The sequence below is a fragment of the Fundulus heteroclitus genome, unplaced genomic scaffold (genome assembly GCF_011125445.2).
Source record: "Fundulus heteroclitus isolate FHET01 unplaced genomic scaffold, MU-UCD_Fhet_4.1 scaffold_95, whole genome shotgun sequence".
Lineage (NCBI taxonomy): Eukaryota > Metazoa > Chordata > Actinopteri > Cyprinodontiformes > Fundulidae > Fundulus > Fundulus heteroclitus.
The window spans coordinates 957,060-973,901 of NW_023397417.1; the positions used below are offsets into that span (position 1 = coordinate 957,060).

At 37.8% G+C, this 16,842-nt stretch overlaps 1 protein-coding gene, 1 long non-coding RNA gene and 1 gene segment (V, D, J or C); all 3 read left to right on the forward strand.

The window, feature by feature from the left end:
- The first annotated feature begins 819 nt into the window (after window positions 1-819).
- On the forward strand, window positions 820-2,953 carry LOC118562487. Its single transcript, XR_004930641.1, has 3 exons — window positions 820-884; window positions 975-1,049; window positions 2,831-2,953. It is a non-coding gene; the product is annotated as an uncharacterized LOC118562487 (long non-coding RNA).
- On the forward strand, window positions 2,954-11,608 carry LOC118562519 (the record flags this gene model as incomplete). Its single annotated transcript, XM_036134950.1, has 10 exons — window positions 2,954-3,122; window positions 3,236-3,523; window positions 3,685-3,981; window positions 5,095-5,415; window positions 5,523-5,819; window positions 6,016-6,336; window positions 6,444-6,740; window positions 6,936-7,256; window positions 7,363-7,659; window positions 11,478-11,608. Coding segments are annotated over exons 1-10 (2,739 nt in total), but the record flags the coding sequence as incomplete, so codon positions are not given.
- A 1,876-nt stretch (window positions 11,609-13,484) lies between these two features.
- Window positions 13,485-16,627, forward strand: LOC118562468. The segment is given in 7 exon segments: window positions 13,485-13,646; window positions 13,754-14,050; window positions 14,247-14,567; window positions 14,674-14,970; window positions 15,167-15,487; window positions 15,595-15,891; window positions 16,065-16,627. Coding segments are annotated over 7 exon segments (1,956 nt in total).
- Window positions 16,628-16,842: the final 215 nt, after the last annotated feature.

Consider the following 16,842-nt stretch of genomic DNA (forward strand, 5'->3'; position numbering starts at 1 on the left):
AATGCTTTATACCTAAACTAACTTCTCACATCTGTGCATAAATTTAAAATTAAAACATGGTTCAATCTTTCATTTACGTACAGTATATATACAGTATGCAATGATACAGTTGTCTGAAAAGGGAACTTTATTTGTGAAAGAAATATTTATGGCTTCTCTCTGTGCATCTGGGACCTCAGCTGAAACTGTCAAACCGACACTTCCTCAAAAGAACATCTGTCATCCTTAATGTATTTCTTTGCTAAGCACAGAAAAAGATAACATTTACTGGAAAGATAAAATATAAATTGTTTAGTGCTCATGTTTGAAGGTAAGCAAGAAAACAAAGTTTACATAATGTTTCTTCACTACAAAAAATGTGTTCAAATATTTTGAAATTTGAATACATTTTTTTTTTGTTTTATTTTATTTTGGGATCTCACATATGTCTGTTTAAGTTATTCATAATAAATATATTCAGAAACTAAATTAATCAAAGGCCCATTCAGACGTCAATCAAACTAAATCTTATTGTTTTGGTTTTAATCTTTTTCATTCTGTTGAGTATTCAAACACAGAGATGCTTGTTACGCTTCAGTACATCTGTGTTGGGGATTTCCTTATAATGTTTATTGTAGTGTGGGTGGGGCCACAGTAATATGCACTCATTCAAAAACCTGATGGCAAAAGATGCCTTCATGCATAATATATTAAAATGGAAAATTCACATTACAATGAAATCCATATCATTTCTAGCTTTTATCAGCTGATACCTCATCCTAAATTATATATTGAACCTGGCTTAGGTTCTTATCTCAGTCAGAGATCTGCTACGGTTATAAAGTATGGCTTCATGTCAACTCTTAATTTATTCAGACTTATTAGAAAACAAGGACTCAGATGACGTAAGTATGTCTAAGTTATTATCATCTTTGAGGTTTTTTTTTACTTTTTTTTTTTTACTTTGGTTACTTTGTATTTTTCTGTTGTCTCAGGTTTTTGTTCAAGCAGTAAATGGAGATGCAGCACTCACTACTGGGGACAGGGGACCGAAGTCATAATATCATCAGGTAAGTCACATTTAAAAAACTATTCCTCATTGCTATTTCTTAATTTTACATTTTTATTTTCAAATTTGTTCTCTTGGTGATAGAGATGTTCTGTTGGTTTAACTTTCTAAAATCTATGCAGACAGAACAGATGAGCAGAACAAACATGCCTGTTCTTTCAACGTAGTGAACGCAACATTTTTCAGTGGCATAAATTACTACAGATTGTTGTTTGATTTGATTTTTAATAACAATAGGACCGATTAACAAATGATCATTGTGTTTTTGTGTTCTGATAACAATCTGCCAAATATTTTACTTTATAATTGTCACTTATAAATTATGCCTTCCAGCAACAGTTTCGTAGCATATCAAAAAACTGCAATAACTATGCTGCACAAATTTAGAGCACATTTTCTACAGATATAAAAGGCACTCAACATGTTCTGCCTAGACGTAATAATAATTTTATTTTCCTTAAAAAGTATATATAATCAAGACAATATTATTTATTGACTGGAGCTTGAAAGAAATATTCATTTTTTAAGGGTTGAGGTATTTAGTGAAACAGCTAACTTCATGACTTCATATTTTAGATATTAGTCAGAAGAGTTTGCTTAAAAATGTGTATTTTATTACGTAGCTGTAAAGTTGTTTTTTTTATTCTCTTTATTGTATTGAATGCAATCTGCAGTAAGCAATAAGAAGCAAGCTATTTGGTATGTATAAAGAAGTGTTAGACTTTCCCCAGCTTTAATTTGAGTAAAACTCTGATTATGTTTCTGACGCGCTCTTTTATACAGTCTGTCCTTCTTCAGTTGTAAAACATACTGAAAATTAGCAAGACAACAACAATAAAACTGTTGCAGGATGCAATGTATTTTATTTTAGACCTGAAAAACTCTCTAGAACTGTAGCTGTAACTTAAAATCTACCTGTAACCAACATGTTGCACAATATAGTAGTGATCGCATTAATATTGTCACTAAGAAGTTCACACATTTTAAATAAGTACATTTCTGCTGAGCCTATTGGTTGTGTATAACAAGCTAAGTCTTTAGACAAAGTAGTTTAATACAATTAACATGTTTTATCTTAAAAGTTTTTTCAGTGCGCAATCTAAATGCGTATTCCAAAGAAACATTTATAAAACAAGCGGCTGAAAAGTACGTGATACAGATTAGCCTCTGTAGATCTAAAAGGCATTGTCATTTTCAGTTGATGGTAGTATTGTGTAAATCCAACTATAAGTAAGTGTATGACATGTTAATTGTTATAATGATAGAATGGGGATCCTCTTTATTCATTTATGTAACAGTTTGTTAACAAATATGAGAATAAGGAGAAATATCATCAAATAATGAGAAAAAAACATTGTTACCATACAAAACTTAGATTTCTAAGGTAAAATAAATAAAAAGGCTGACATAATGTAAAAAAAAAAGTAAAACTTGCAGTAGTTATGGTTTCTATTAGCATATATTTTTCTTGAATATTTATCATTCTAAACATTGTGACACTGGATACAGGTATGAGTTTAATATATATGTTCTAATAGATTTATTTTGTAAATGAGAACTCATGACTCATTTATAATAATATTATTATTATAATTATAATAATTGTGTCAAATAAGATCTAAATTATTTGACCTTAAATATATACCAGAGTCCGGCAATTTAATAGTTGTTATTAGCTGCACTAGCTTCATAGTAGCATTTAAGATCTGTGTTTGTAATATGCATATTTATTTCTGTATGTTAAACTTTAAACTTCAAACTTTTTTTTCTTTTCTTTTATAGAGACATCTTCATCTCCAACTCTGTTCCCACTAACTCCATGTGATTCTGAGAGTGGGGATTATGTCACCTTTGGCTGTCTCGCCCAGGACTTTTTTCCAAAAGGTGTTACGTTCCAGTGGACCAATGCCGGCAAAAACTAAAGTGGCTTCTGACCAGTATATTTTTCCTCAAAATAACGCCAACAACAGATTCACTGGAATCAGTGTGATCAGCGTGCCAAGATCGGAGGCTTCGTCCTACAAGTGTTCTCTCACTCATCCTACAGGAGAAAAATCTGTGCAAGTGGATGTATGTAATTTTTCATTACAGCAAAGGTTTTGTTTCATTTCTATAATGCATATTTCTTTCAGGGGAGAAACGTCAAATATCTAAATCTAATGTCTTTTTTGTTCACTATCTCTTTAGATGTCATCTCACCTCCACATGTAACATTGCTCTCAGTGCCAGAAGGAGACAAACAGGTCTTGGTCTGTTCCATCAAAGACTTTGCCCCCAAACAACTGTCAGTCAGTTGGAAGAAAAACAACAACAACATTGTGACTGGCTTCAGTAGCTTCAATCCCCAAAAAAGTGGAGCAGTTTATTCGGCTGTCAGCATCTTAACAGTTGACAAAACAGACTGGGACAATAAAGCTGTTTACACCTGTGGGGTTACTCACAAGGAACAAAATTATGAAAAGAAGGCCTCAAAAGGTATAGTACACTGTGATTTTTTTTGTTTTTACTTTATAGAAATTTATACTAAGTATAATAGGATGGTCTTGATATGTAATTGCATACTATTCAATCATTCTATCTTAAGATACTTGTTTACAAAAAGACAAAATATATTTTTTCCCTCTTTTCCCATTTAGCACCTGTTACAGTGAAACTGAGCCCCCCCAGTCCTAAAGCAATGTTTTCCAATAAACAAGCAGAGCTAAAATGTGTTGTTACTGGACAGGATAGAGGCATTTTATCAAGTACTACTATTAATTGGTACATTAATGGACAGCAAGTGACCAACGGGATAATTGATGGTAGCAATTCAGGAGAAAAATACAGCACATTAACTCGAAACCTTGCTGAATGGAAGAAAGTCAACACAGTGAGCTGCTCTGCCACGATCAAAGACATGACACCAGTAACTCAGAGTCTGACTGTCAACAGAGGTATGCCTTTCAACTTATTGTATGGTCTTTACTGGGTAACTGCTTCTGTGCTGTAAGTGCATCAAAAACAGATGTTACAAATAAATGATATAGCATAATATATTGTTGCTGTGATAAATTATATTGTTAAAGTCTGTACTTCAATCTGAAGTATGAATTTTCTAAATAATTTGTCAATTTCTTTTAGGAAATGAAAAGCCCAACATTGAAGTCCTAATTGCTCCAAATAGCACAGACAGTGAAGTCACTCTTGTGTGTCTGGTCACCAGTTCAGAGGAGCAAGATTATTACATCGCCTGGTCAGAAAGTTCTGGGAATGATCCTGAAATTTTCTTTAATGGGATTAACTTGCCCACACAGAAGATAAGGAACAGTTACTTGGTTTCAAGCCTCTACACCATCACCAAGGACAGCTGGAACAGAAAAATGTTCAGCTGCAATGTTTGGCCTGCAGGCAGTGATCAAGCTGTCAAACCTCGATATGCGTCCAGGTTCTCAGATCATGCAGGTGAACCTCCCTTATACAAAAACAAGTGGTGTGTTATCTTAATTTACTTGTTCTCAAAAAGGAAGAAAAGAAAAAATAATATTTTCTTTTTTCCCCCTTCTTTCACATTTAGCACCTGTTACAGTGAAACTGAGCCCTCCCAGTCCTAAAGCAATGTTTTCCAATAAACAAGCAGAGCTCAAATGTGTTGTTACTGGACAGGATGGAAGCATTTTATCAAGTACTACTATTAATTGGTACATTAATGGACGGCAGATGACCAATGGAATAATTGATGGTAGCAATTCAGGAGAAAAATACAGCACATTAACTCGAAACCTTAAAGAATGGAAGAAAGTCAACACAGTGAGCTGTTCTGCCACAAGAATCGACATGGAACCAGTAACTCAGAGTCTGACTGTCAACAGAGGTATGTCAATCATTTTTATTTATGCTCTATACTGAGTAATTCTGATGAAGTGCTTCTCTGCTGTAAGCGCATCAGAAAGAGATGTTAAAGACAAATGATAATGCAATATATGTGGTTCCTTTGACAAATGATATTTCTAACACACTACTTCATTCTGAAGGATGAATTTACTAAATACCTGCACAATCTCTTTTAGGAAATGAAGAGCCCAACATTGAAGTCCAAATTGCTCCAAATAGCACAGACAGTGAAGTCACTCTGGTGTGTCTGGTCACCAGTCAGAGGATGCAAGATTACTACATCGCCTGGTCAGAAAGTTCTGGGAAAGATCCTGAAAATTTCACTGATGGGATTAACTTGCCCACACAGAAGATAAGGAACAGTTACCTGGTTTCAAGCCTCTACACCATCACCAAGGACAGCTGGAACAGAAACATGTTCAGCTGCAATGTTTGGCCTGCAGGCAGTGATCAAGCTGTCAAACCTCGATATGTGTCCAGGTTCTCTGATCATGCAGGTGACCGCCTTTATACTAAAGCCAATGACGGGTTATCTTGAGTTATTTCTTCATCAAAAAGAGCTGAAAGAATAATTTTCTTTTTTTCCCAATTCCTTCACATTTAGCACCTGTTACTGTGAAACTGAGCCCTCCCAGTCCTAAGGCAATGTTTTCCAATAAACAAGCAGAGCTCAAATGTGTTGTTACTGGACAGGATAGAAGCATTTTATCTGATACTAACATCAGTTGGTACATTAATGGACAGCGAGTGACCAATGGGATAACTGATGGTAGCAATTCAGGAGAAAAATACAGCACATTAACTCGAAACCTTGCTGAATGGAAGAAAGTCCACACAGTGAGCTGCTCTGCCACAAGAATCGACATGGCACCAGTAACTCAGAGTCTGACTGTCAACAGAGGTATGTCAATCATTTTTATTTATGCTCTATACTGAGTAATTGTGATGAAGTGTTTCTCTGCTGTAAGTGCATCAGAAAGAGATGTTAAAGACAAATGATAATGCATTATATGTGGTTCCTTTGACAAATGATATTTCTAACACTCTACTTCATTCTGATGGATGAATTTACTAAATACCTGCACAATCTCTTTTAGGAAATGAAGAGCCCAACATTGAAGTCCAAATTGCCCCAAATAGCACAGACAGTGAAGTCACTCTGGTGTGTCTGGTCACCAGTCAGAGGCTGCAAGATTACTACATCGCCTGGTCAGAAAGTTCTAGGAAAGATCCTGAAAATTTCACTGATGGGATTAACTTGCCCACACAGAAGATAAGGAACAGTTACTTGGTTTCAAGCCTCTACACCACCACCAAGGACAGCTGGAACAGAAACATGTTCAGCTGCAATGTTTGGCCTGCAGGCAGTGATCAAGCTGTCAAACCTCGATATGTGTCCAGGTTCTCAGATCATGCAGGTGACCGCCTTTATACTAAAGCCAGTGACGGGTTATCTTGAGTTATTTCTTCATCAAAAATAGCTAAAAGAATCATTTTCTTTTTTTCCCAATTCCTTCATATTTAGCACCTGTTACTGTGAAACTGAGCCCTCCCAGTCCTAAGGCAATGTTCTCCAATAAACAAGCAGAGCTCAAATGTGTTGTTACTGGACAGGATAGAAGCATTTTATCTGATACTAACATCAGTTGGTACATTAATGGACAGCAAGTGACCAATGGGATAACTGATGGTAGCAATTCAGGAGAAAAATACAGCACATTAACTCGAGACCTTGCTGAATGGAAGAAAGTCAACACAGTGAGCTGCTCTGCCACAAGAATCGACATGGCACCAGTAACTCAGAGTCTGACTGTCAACAGAGGTATGTCAATCATTTTTATTTATGCTCTATACTGAGTAATTGTGATGAAATGTTTCTCTGCAGTAAGTGCATCAGAAAGGATGTTAAAGACAAATGATAATGCATTATATGTGGTTCCTTTGACAAATGATATTTCTAACACTGTACTTCATTCTGAAGGATGAATTTACTAAATACCTGCACAATCACTTTTAGGAAATGAAGAGCCCAACATTGAAGTCCAAATTGCTCCAAATAGCACAGACAGTGAAGTCACTGTGGTGTGTCTGGTCACCAGTCAGAGGCTGCAAGATTACTACATCGCCTGGTCAGAAAGTTCTGGGAAAGATCCTGAAAATTTCACTGATGGGATTAACTTGCCCACACAGAAGATAAGGAACAGTTACTTGGTTTCAAGCCTCTACACCATCACCAAGGACAGCTGGAACAGAAACATGTTCAGCTGCAATGTTTGGCCTGCAGGCAGTGATCAAGCTGTCAAACCTCGATATGTGTCCAGGTTCTCAGATCATGCAGGTGACCGCCTTTATACTAAAACCAATGACGGGTTATCTTGAGTTATTTCTTCATCAAAAAGAGCTGAAAGAATAATTTTCTTTTTTCCCCCTTCCTTCACATTTAGCACCTGTTACTGTGAAACTGAGCCCTCCCAGTCCTAAGGCAATGTTCTCCAATAAACAAGCAGAGCTCAAATGTGTTGTTACTGGACAGGATAGAAGCATTTTATCTGATACTAACATCAGTTGGTACATTAATGGACAGCAAGTGACCAATGGGATAACTGATGGTAGCAATTCAGGAGAAAAATACAGCACATTAACTCGAGACCTTAAAGAATGGAAGAAAGTCCACACAGTGAGCTGCTCTGCCACAAGAATCGACATGGCACCAGTAACTCAGAGTCTGACTGTCAACAGAGGTATGTCAATCATTTTTATTTATGCTCTATACTGAGTAATTGTGATGAAGTGTTTCTCTGCTGTAAGTGCATCAGAAAGAGATGTTAAAGACAAATGATAATGCAATAATTCAATGCTGACAACCCAGGGTCCAGACCAGGAAGCAGAGCCGTAGTTTAACACACCTCTCTGCAGCTTCTGTACTGTTACCCATCCATTATCCTATTGAGACGGTGTCTTTCCCACGGCCAAAACTTAACAGATCAAAAACTCATCTAAAAGGAACAAATCATAAAATCCTAATAAAAATCAATACGGTTCACCATGAACCTAAAAATAAAACAATTAAATGTGGTCTATTAAATATAAGGTCTCTCCCTCCAAAGACTTTGTTAGTTAACAAATTGATTTCTGATAAACAGATTGATTTGTTTTGTCTCACAGAAACCTGGCTACAAGAGGACTATGTTAGTATAAATGAGTCAACTCCCTCCAATTATTCAAATTTCCACATTCCCAGATCTGTGGGAAGAGGAGGAGGAGTGGCAACCATCTTTCAGTCTGATTTATTAATTAGTCCCAGGCCAATTAATAACTACAGTTCTTTTGAACATATAACCCTCAGTTTCCCTCATCCAAACTGCAAAGCAATAAAACCTCTTCTGTTTGTTGTTTTGTATCGTCCACCAGGCCCTTACACTCAGTTTTTGGATGAGTTGTCAGATTTCTTATCTGATTTGGTGTTAAATACTGATAAGGCTATTATAGTGGGTGATTTTAACATCCATGTTGACACAGAATGTGATAACCTTAGTGTAGCCTTTAAAACTATCCTAGATTCAGTTGGTTTTGCTCAAAATGTGCATAAACCGACGCACTCTTGGCTCCATACTTTAGACCTTGTGCTGACATATGGCATTGATTGTGAAGAATTAACAGTATTTCCTCACAACCCTGTCCTATCTGATCATTTTTTAATAACATTTGAGTTTAATCTAACTGAGTTCTCCACCCCCAAAAGAGGGTTCCATTATAGTAGATCTTTATCGGATAATGCTGTATCAAAACTTAAACAGTCTGTCCCCTTTTTAATATCCTCCGTATTGCAGAAATGCCCTGTAGATGGCAGCAATGTTGTTTCTTCCAATTCACAAATAGATGTCTTTGTAAACGGTATGACTTTGTCATTGCGTTCTGCATTAGACAATGTAGCTCCCTTGAAAAAGAAGGTGATTATTCACAGGAAGCTGACTCCTTGGTTTAATTCAGAGCTGCGTTCCTTGAAGCACAATGTTAGGAAATTGGAGAGAAAATGGCGCTCTACACACCAAGAGGAATCCTACCTAATCTGGAAGAACAGCCTATTGTTGTATAACAAGACCCTTCGCAAAGTTAAAGCAGCATATTTTTCATGATTAATTGAGGAGAATAAGAATAATCCTAGATTTCTCTTCAGTACAGTTGCCAAACTTACCCAGAGCCACAGCTCTGTTGATCCATCCATTCCCTTAGCTCTTAGCAGTAATGATTTTATGGGATTCTTCATAAATAAAATTGATTCCATTAAAAATAAAATAATTGGCATCCTCCCAAACATGATTACCTCGTCCTCAGTAAGTGAGGCAGCATTGGAGGAATCCTTAGAACCTGTGCAGTGTCTGAACTGTTTAAAAAGCAGTAGAGCTTTCTGAGCTATCTAAAATTTTAGCTTCATCTAAACCTTCTACCTGTATATTAGACCCAATCCCAACCAAGTTGTTTAAGGAGGTATTCCCTCTGATCAGTGGTCCTATTTTAGATATGATTAATCTATCCTTGGTAAATGGATATGTACCACAGGCTTTTAAAGTAGCTGTCATTAAACCTTTACTAAAGAAACCATCTCTTGATCAAGATGAGTTAGTAAATTACAGACCTATATTTAATCTTCTTTTCTTATCTAAAATTCTTGAGAAAGTAGTTGCTAATCAACTATGTGAACATTTACAAAGTAATGACCTACTTGAGGAGTTTCAGTCAGGCTTTAGAGCTCATCATAGCACTGAAACAGCTCTGGTGAAGGTCACCAATGATATTTTCATGGCCTCAGATAATGGACTTGTGCCTATACTTGTCCTGATAGATCTCAGTGCTGCATTTGATACAGTTGATCACAATATTCTCCTACAAGACCTTGAGCATACTGTAGGGGATTAAGGGAAAAGCATTAGGCTGGTTTAAATCTTATCTGTCGGACAGATTCCAGTTTGTTCATGTTAATAATAAATCTTCCTCAAACTCTAGGGTCACTTGTGGAGTACCACAGGGTTCAGTCCTTGGACCAATTCTATTTACTATATATATGCTCCCGATTGGCAAAATTATCAGACTGCATGGGATTAATTTCCACTGTTATGCTGATGACACTTAGCTATATTTATCCATAAATCCTGATGAATCCAATCAGTTACTTCGACTGCAGTCATGTCTTGATGACATCGAAAGCTGGATGACTTTAAATTTCCTGCATTTAAATTCTGACAAGACAGAAAAACTAGTCCATGCATTTGTTACTTCAAGGCTGGACTATTGTAATTCTTTACTATCAGGAAGTCCACAAAATGCAGTTCGAAGTCTTCAGCTGATCCAAAATGCTGCGGCAAGAGTTCTGATGAAAATCAACAAGAGGGATCATATTTCTCCAATTTTAGCTTCCCTTCATTGGCTTCCTGTTAAATCAAGAATAGAATTTAAAATTCTCCTTCTAACGTATAAAGCCCTTAATAATCAAGCTCCATCGTATATCAGAGCTCTGATTACCCCGTATGTTCCTAACAGAGCACTTCGCTCTCAGACTGCAGGTCTGCTGGTGGTTCCTAGAGTCTCTAAAAGTAGAATGGGAGGCAGATCCTTTAGCTATCAGGCTCCTCTCCTGTGGAACCAACTCCCAGTTTTGGTCCGTGAGGCAGACACCCTATCTATTTTTAAGACTAATCTTAAAACTTTCCTTTTTGACAAAGCTTATAGTTAGAGTGGCTCATACCCTGAGCTATCTCTATAGTTGTGCTGTGATAGGCCTAGGCTGCTGGAGGACATCAGGGTCTAATTTTCTCACTCTACTGATTTCTACTGTTCTTCAGTCTACTGTTCTCCAGTTTTGCATTGTATTACATTGAAATGACTATCATCATTTCAGCTTTTAAGTTTTTGCTCTCTCTCTTTTTCTTCATAGTAGGTACACCTGGTCTGGCGTTCTGTTAACTGTGACATCATCCAGAGAAGACGGCTCACCCGCTACTACCATCTAATGTAGAAACAGATTACTAGACTAGATCAATGTGTGCTTCTGTGCTTTTTTGTCTGTCTTGTTGTGTCTCTGCTCTTTCTTCTGTAACCCCAGTCGGTCGAGGCAGATGACCGTTCATACTGAGCCCGGTTCTGCCGGAGGTTTTCCTTCCCGTTAATGGGGAGTTTTTCTTCCCACTGTTGCTTCATGCTTGCTCAGTATGAGGGATTGCAGCAAAGCCATGGACAATGCAGATGACTCTCCCTGTGGCTCTACGGTTCCCCAGGAGTGAATGCTGCTTGTCGGGACTTTGATGCAATCAACTGGTTTCCTTATATAGGACATTTTTGACCAATCTGTATAATCTGACCCAATCTGTATAATATGATTGAACTTGATTTTGTAAAGTGCCTTGAGGTGACATGTTTCATGATTTGGCGCTATATAAATAAAATTGAATTGAATTGATTGAATTGAATTGAATATATGTGGTTCCTTTGACAAATGATATTTCTAACACTCTACTTCATTCTGAAGGATGAATTTACTAAATACCTGCACAATCTCTTTTAGGAAATGAAGAGCCCAACATTGAAGTCCAAATTGCTCCAAATAGCACAGACAGTGAAGTCACTCTGGTGTGTCTGGTCACCAGTCAGAGGCTGCAAGATTACTACACATCACCTGGTCAGAAAGTTCTGGGAAAGATCCTGAAAATTTCAATGATGGGATTAACTTGCCCACACAGAAGATAAGGAACAGTTACTTGGTTTCAAGCCTCTACACCATCACCAAGGACAGCTGGAACAGAAACATGTTCAGCTGCAATGTTTGGCCTGCAGGCAGTGATCAAGCTGTCAAACCTCGATATGTGTCCAGGTTCTCTGATCATGCAGGTGACCGCCTTTATACTAAAGCCAGTGACGGGTTATCTTGAGTTATTTCTTCATCAAAAATAGCTAAAAGAATAATTTTCTTTTTTCCCCCTTCCTTAACATTTAGCACCTATTACTGTGAAACTGAGCCCTCCCAGTCCTAAAGCAATGTTCTCCAATAAACAAGCAGAGCTCAAATGTGTTGTTACTGGACAGGATAGAAGCATTTTATCTGATACTAACATCACTTGGTACATTAATGGACAGCAAGTGACCAACGGGATAACTGATGGTAGCAATTCAGGAGAAAAAAATACAGCACATTAACTCGAGACCTTAAAGAATGGAAGGAAAGTCAACACAGTGAGCTGCTCTGCCACAAGAATCGACATGGCACCAGTAACTCAGAGTCTGACTGTCAACAGAGGTATGTCAATCATTTTTATTTATGCTCTATACTGAGTAATTGTGATGAAGTGTTTCTCTGCTGAAAGTGCATCAGAAAGAGATGTTAAAGACAAATGATAATGCATTATATGTGGTTCCTTTGACAAATGATATTTCTAACACTGTACTTCATTCTGAAGGATGAATTTACTAAATACCTGCACAATCTCTTTTAGGAAATGAAGAGCCCAACATTGAAGTCCAAATTGCTCCAAATAGCACAGACAGTGAAGTCACTCTGGTGTGTCTGGTCACCAGTCAGAGGCTGCAAGATTACTACATCGCCTGGTCAGAAAGTTCTGGGAAAGATCCTGAAAATTTCACTGATGGGATTAACTTGCCCACACAGAAGATAAGGAACAGTTACTTGGTTTCAAGCCTCTACAACCACCACCAAGGATAGCTGGAACAGAAACATGTTCAGCTGCAATGTTTGGCCTGCAGGCAGTGATCAAGCTGTCAAACCTCGATATGTGTCCAGGTTCTCAGATCATGCAGGTGACCGCCTTTATACTAAAGCCAATAACAGGTTATCTTGAGTTATTTCTTCAACAAAGAGAGCTGAAAGAATAATTTTCTTTTTTCCCAATTCCTTCACATTTAGCACCTGTTACTGTGAAACTAAGCCCTCCCAGTCCTAAGGCAATGTTCTCCAATAAACAAGCAGAGCTCAAATGTGTTGTTACTGGACAGGATAGAAGTATTTTATCTGATACTAACATCAGTTGGTACATTAATGGACAGCAAGTGACCAATGGGATAACTGATGGTAGCAATTCAGGAGAAAAATACAGCACATTAACTCGAGACCTTGCTGAATGGAAGAAAGTTATCACAGTGAGCTGCTCTGCCACAAGAATCGACATGGCACCAGTAACTCAGAGTCTGACTGTCAACAGAGGTATGTCAATCATTTTATTTATGCTCTGTACTGATTAATTGTGAAGAGATTTTTCTCTGCTGTAAGTGCATCAGAAAGAGATGTTAAAGACAAATGAAAATGCATTATATGTGGTTCCTTTGAGAAATTATATCTCTAACACTCTACTTCATTCTGAAGGATGAATTTACTAAATACCTGCACAATCTCTTTTAGGAAATGAAGAGCCCAACATTGAAGTCCAAATTGCTCCAAATAGCACAGACAGTGAAGTCACTCTGGTGTGTCTGGTCACCAGTCAGAGGCTGCAAGATTACTACAATCGCCTGGTCAGAAAGTTCTAGGAAAGATCCTGAAAATTTCACTGATGGGGATTAACTTGCCCACACAGAAGATAAGGAACAGTTACTTGGTTTCAAGCCTCTACACCATCACCAAGGACAGCTGGAACAGAAACATGTTCAGCTGCAATGTTTGGCCTGCAGGCAGTGATCAAGCTGTCAAAACCTCGATATGTGTCCAGGTTCTCTGATCATGCAGGTGACCGCCTTTATACTAAAGCCAATGACGGGTTATCTTGAGTTATTTCTTCATCAAAAAGAGCTGAAAGAATAATTTTCTTTTTTTCCCAATTCCTTCACATTTAGCACCTGTTACTGTGAAACTGAGCCCTCCCAGTCCTAAGGCAATGTTCTCCAATAAACAAGCAGAGCTCAAATGTGTTGTTACTGGACAGGATAGAAGCATTTTATCTGATACTAACATCAGTTGGTACATTAATGGACAGCAAGTGACCAATGGGATAACTGATGGTAGCAATTCAGGAGAAAAATACAGCACATTAACTCGAAACCTTGCTGAATGGAAGAAAGCCAACACAGTGAGCTGCTCTGCCACAAGAATCGACATGGAACCAGTAACTCAGAGTCTGACTGTCAACAGAGGTATGTCAATCATTTTTATTTATGCTCTATACTGAGTAATTGTGATGAAGTGTTTCTCTGCTGTAAGTGCATCAGAAAGAGATGTTAAAGACAAATGATAATGCATTATATGTGGTTCCTTTGACAAATTATATTTCTAACACTCTACTTCATTCTGAAGGATGAATTTACTAAATACCTGCACAATCTCTTTTAGGAAATGAACAGCCCAACATTGAAGTCCAAATTGCTCCAAATAGCACAGACAGTGAAGTCACTCTGGTGTGTCTGGTCACCAGTCAGAGGCTGCAAGATTACTACATCGCCTGGTCAGAAAGTTCTGGGAAAGATCCTGAAAATTTCACTGATGGGATTAACTTACCCACACAGAAGATAAGGAACAGTTACTTGGTTTCAAGCCTCTACACCATCACCAAGGACAGCTGGAACAGAAACATGTTCAGCTGCAATGTTTGGCCTGCAGGCAGTGATCAAGCTGTCAAACCTCGATATGTGTCCAGGTTCTCTGATCATGCAGGTGACCGCCTTTATACTAAAACCAATGACGGGTTATCTTGAGTTATTTCTTCAACAAAGAGAGCTGAAAGAATATATTCTTTTTTTCCCAATTCCTTCACATTTAGCACCTGTTACTGTGAAACTGAGCCCTCCCAGTCCTAAGGCAATGTTCTCCAATAAACAAGCAGAGCTCAAATGTGTTGTTACTGGACAGGATAGAAGCATTTTATCTGATACTAACATCAGTTGGTACATTAATGGACAGCAAGTGACCAATGGGATAACTGATGGTAGCAATTCAGGAGAAAAATACAGCACATTAACTCGAGACCTTAAAGAATGGAAGAAAGTCAACACAGTGAGCTGCTCTGCCACAAGAATCGACATGGCACCAGTAACTCAGAGTCTGACTGTCAACAGAGGTATGTCAATCAATTTTATTTATGCTCTGTACTGATTAATTGTGATGAAGTGTTTCTCTGCTGTAAGTGCATCAGAAAGAGATGTTAAAGACAAATGATAATGCATTATATGTGGTTCCTTTGACAAATGATATTTCTAACACTCTACTTCATTCTGAAGGATGGATTTACTAAATACCTGCACAATCTCTTTTAGGAAATGAACAGCCCAATATTGAAGTCCAAATTGCTCCAAATAGCACAGACAGTGAAGTCACTCTGGTGTGTCTGGTCACCAGTCAGAGGCTGCAAGATTACTACATCGCCTGGTCAGAAAGTTCTGGGAAAGATCCTGAAAATTTCACTGATGGGATTAACTTGCCCACACAGAAGATAAGGAACAGTTACTTGGTTTCAAGCCTCTACACCATCACCAAGGACAGCTGGAACAGAAACATGTTCAGCTGCAATGTTTGGCCTGCAGGCAGTGATCAAGCTGTCAAATCTCGATATGTGTCCAGGTTTTCAGATCATGCAGGTGACCGCCTTTATACTAAAGCCAGTGATGGGTTATCTTGAGTTATTTCTTCATCAAAGAGAGCTGAAAGAATAATTTTCTTTTTTTCCCAATTCCTTCACATTTAGCACCTGTTACTGTGAAACTGAGCCCTCCCAGTCCTAAGGCAATGTTCTCCAATAAACAAGCAGAGCTCAAATGTGTTGTTACTGGACAGGATAGAAGCATTTTATCTGATACTAAGATCAGTTGGAACATTAATGGACAGCAGGTGACTAATGGGACAAACGATAGTGGCAATTCAGGAGAAAAATACAGCACATTAACTCGAAACCTTAATGAATGGAATGAAGTCAACAAAGTGAGCTGCTCTGCCACGATCAACGACATGACACCAGTAACTCAGAGTCTGACTGTCAACAGAGGTATGCCTTTCAATTTTATTTATGCTCTTTACTGATTGTTTCTGCCAAGTGAACGCATCAAAACAGATGTTAAAAATAAGTTAAAATTGCATAATTTCTTTTGAGAAATTAAAATTTTAAACCCTTTACTTCAATCTGAAGTATTTATACACTTGATTATTTGTATCTTTTAGGAATTGAAGAGCCCAAAATTCAAGTCCTACTTCCTTCAGGGAGCACAGACAGTGAAGTCACTCTGGTGTGTCTGGTCACCAGTTCAAAGGAGCAAGATTACTACATCGCTTGGTCAGAAAGTTCTGGGTATAATTCTGGAACATTCATTGACGGGATTACCTTGCCCACACAGAAGATCAACAATAGTTACTTGGTTTCAAGCCTTTACACCATCAACAAGAAAAAGTGGGAGGGAACTGACCAGTTCAGCTGTAATGTATGGCCTGCTGGTCGTGAAAAAGCTAGCAGCCCCCAATCTGCATCTAAGTACTCAGGATGTACAGGTGAAGATTCCCAAGACTACAGGAAGTGATGTGTTATGTGCTTAGTATGTTTTTGTGTAAACTTTATGTTGTCAAAATATGTACTCTGTGATGTCATTGTTGCTGCATCAAAAACCTGTTGTTTTTGTTGTTTTTGTCATCTTGCTGACTGTTGATTTGTCCTTGTCATACTTGTTAGCATCTTATTGAATGTGCTATCTGTGCTACCTGCCCCAAATAAATGTTGCATGGAGACACCTTTTCTGTGTGTGCCTGAATGAAAACCATTGAAAGCAAATGAAAACGATTGTTTCACTCTGACTGACATGTTTCCTGCAATCACATAAATATTATATTTTAAAAACCTTATGTCCAGAAACACATAACTTATCTATTCACCAAAAATTATAATTCTTCTTCTTAGGTGTCTACTCAGTCATAAATGAGACAATCGCTTTAAGTTGCATTGAAAATG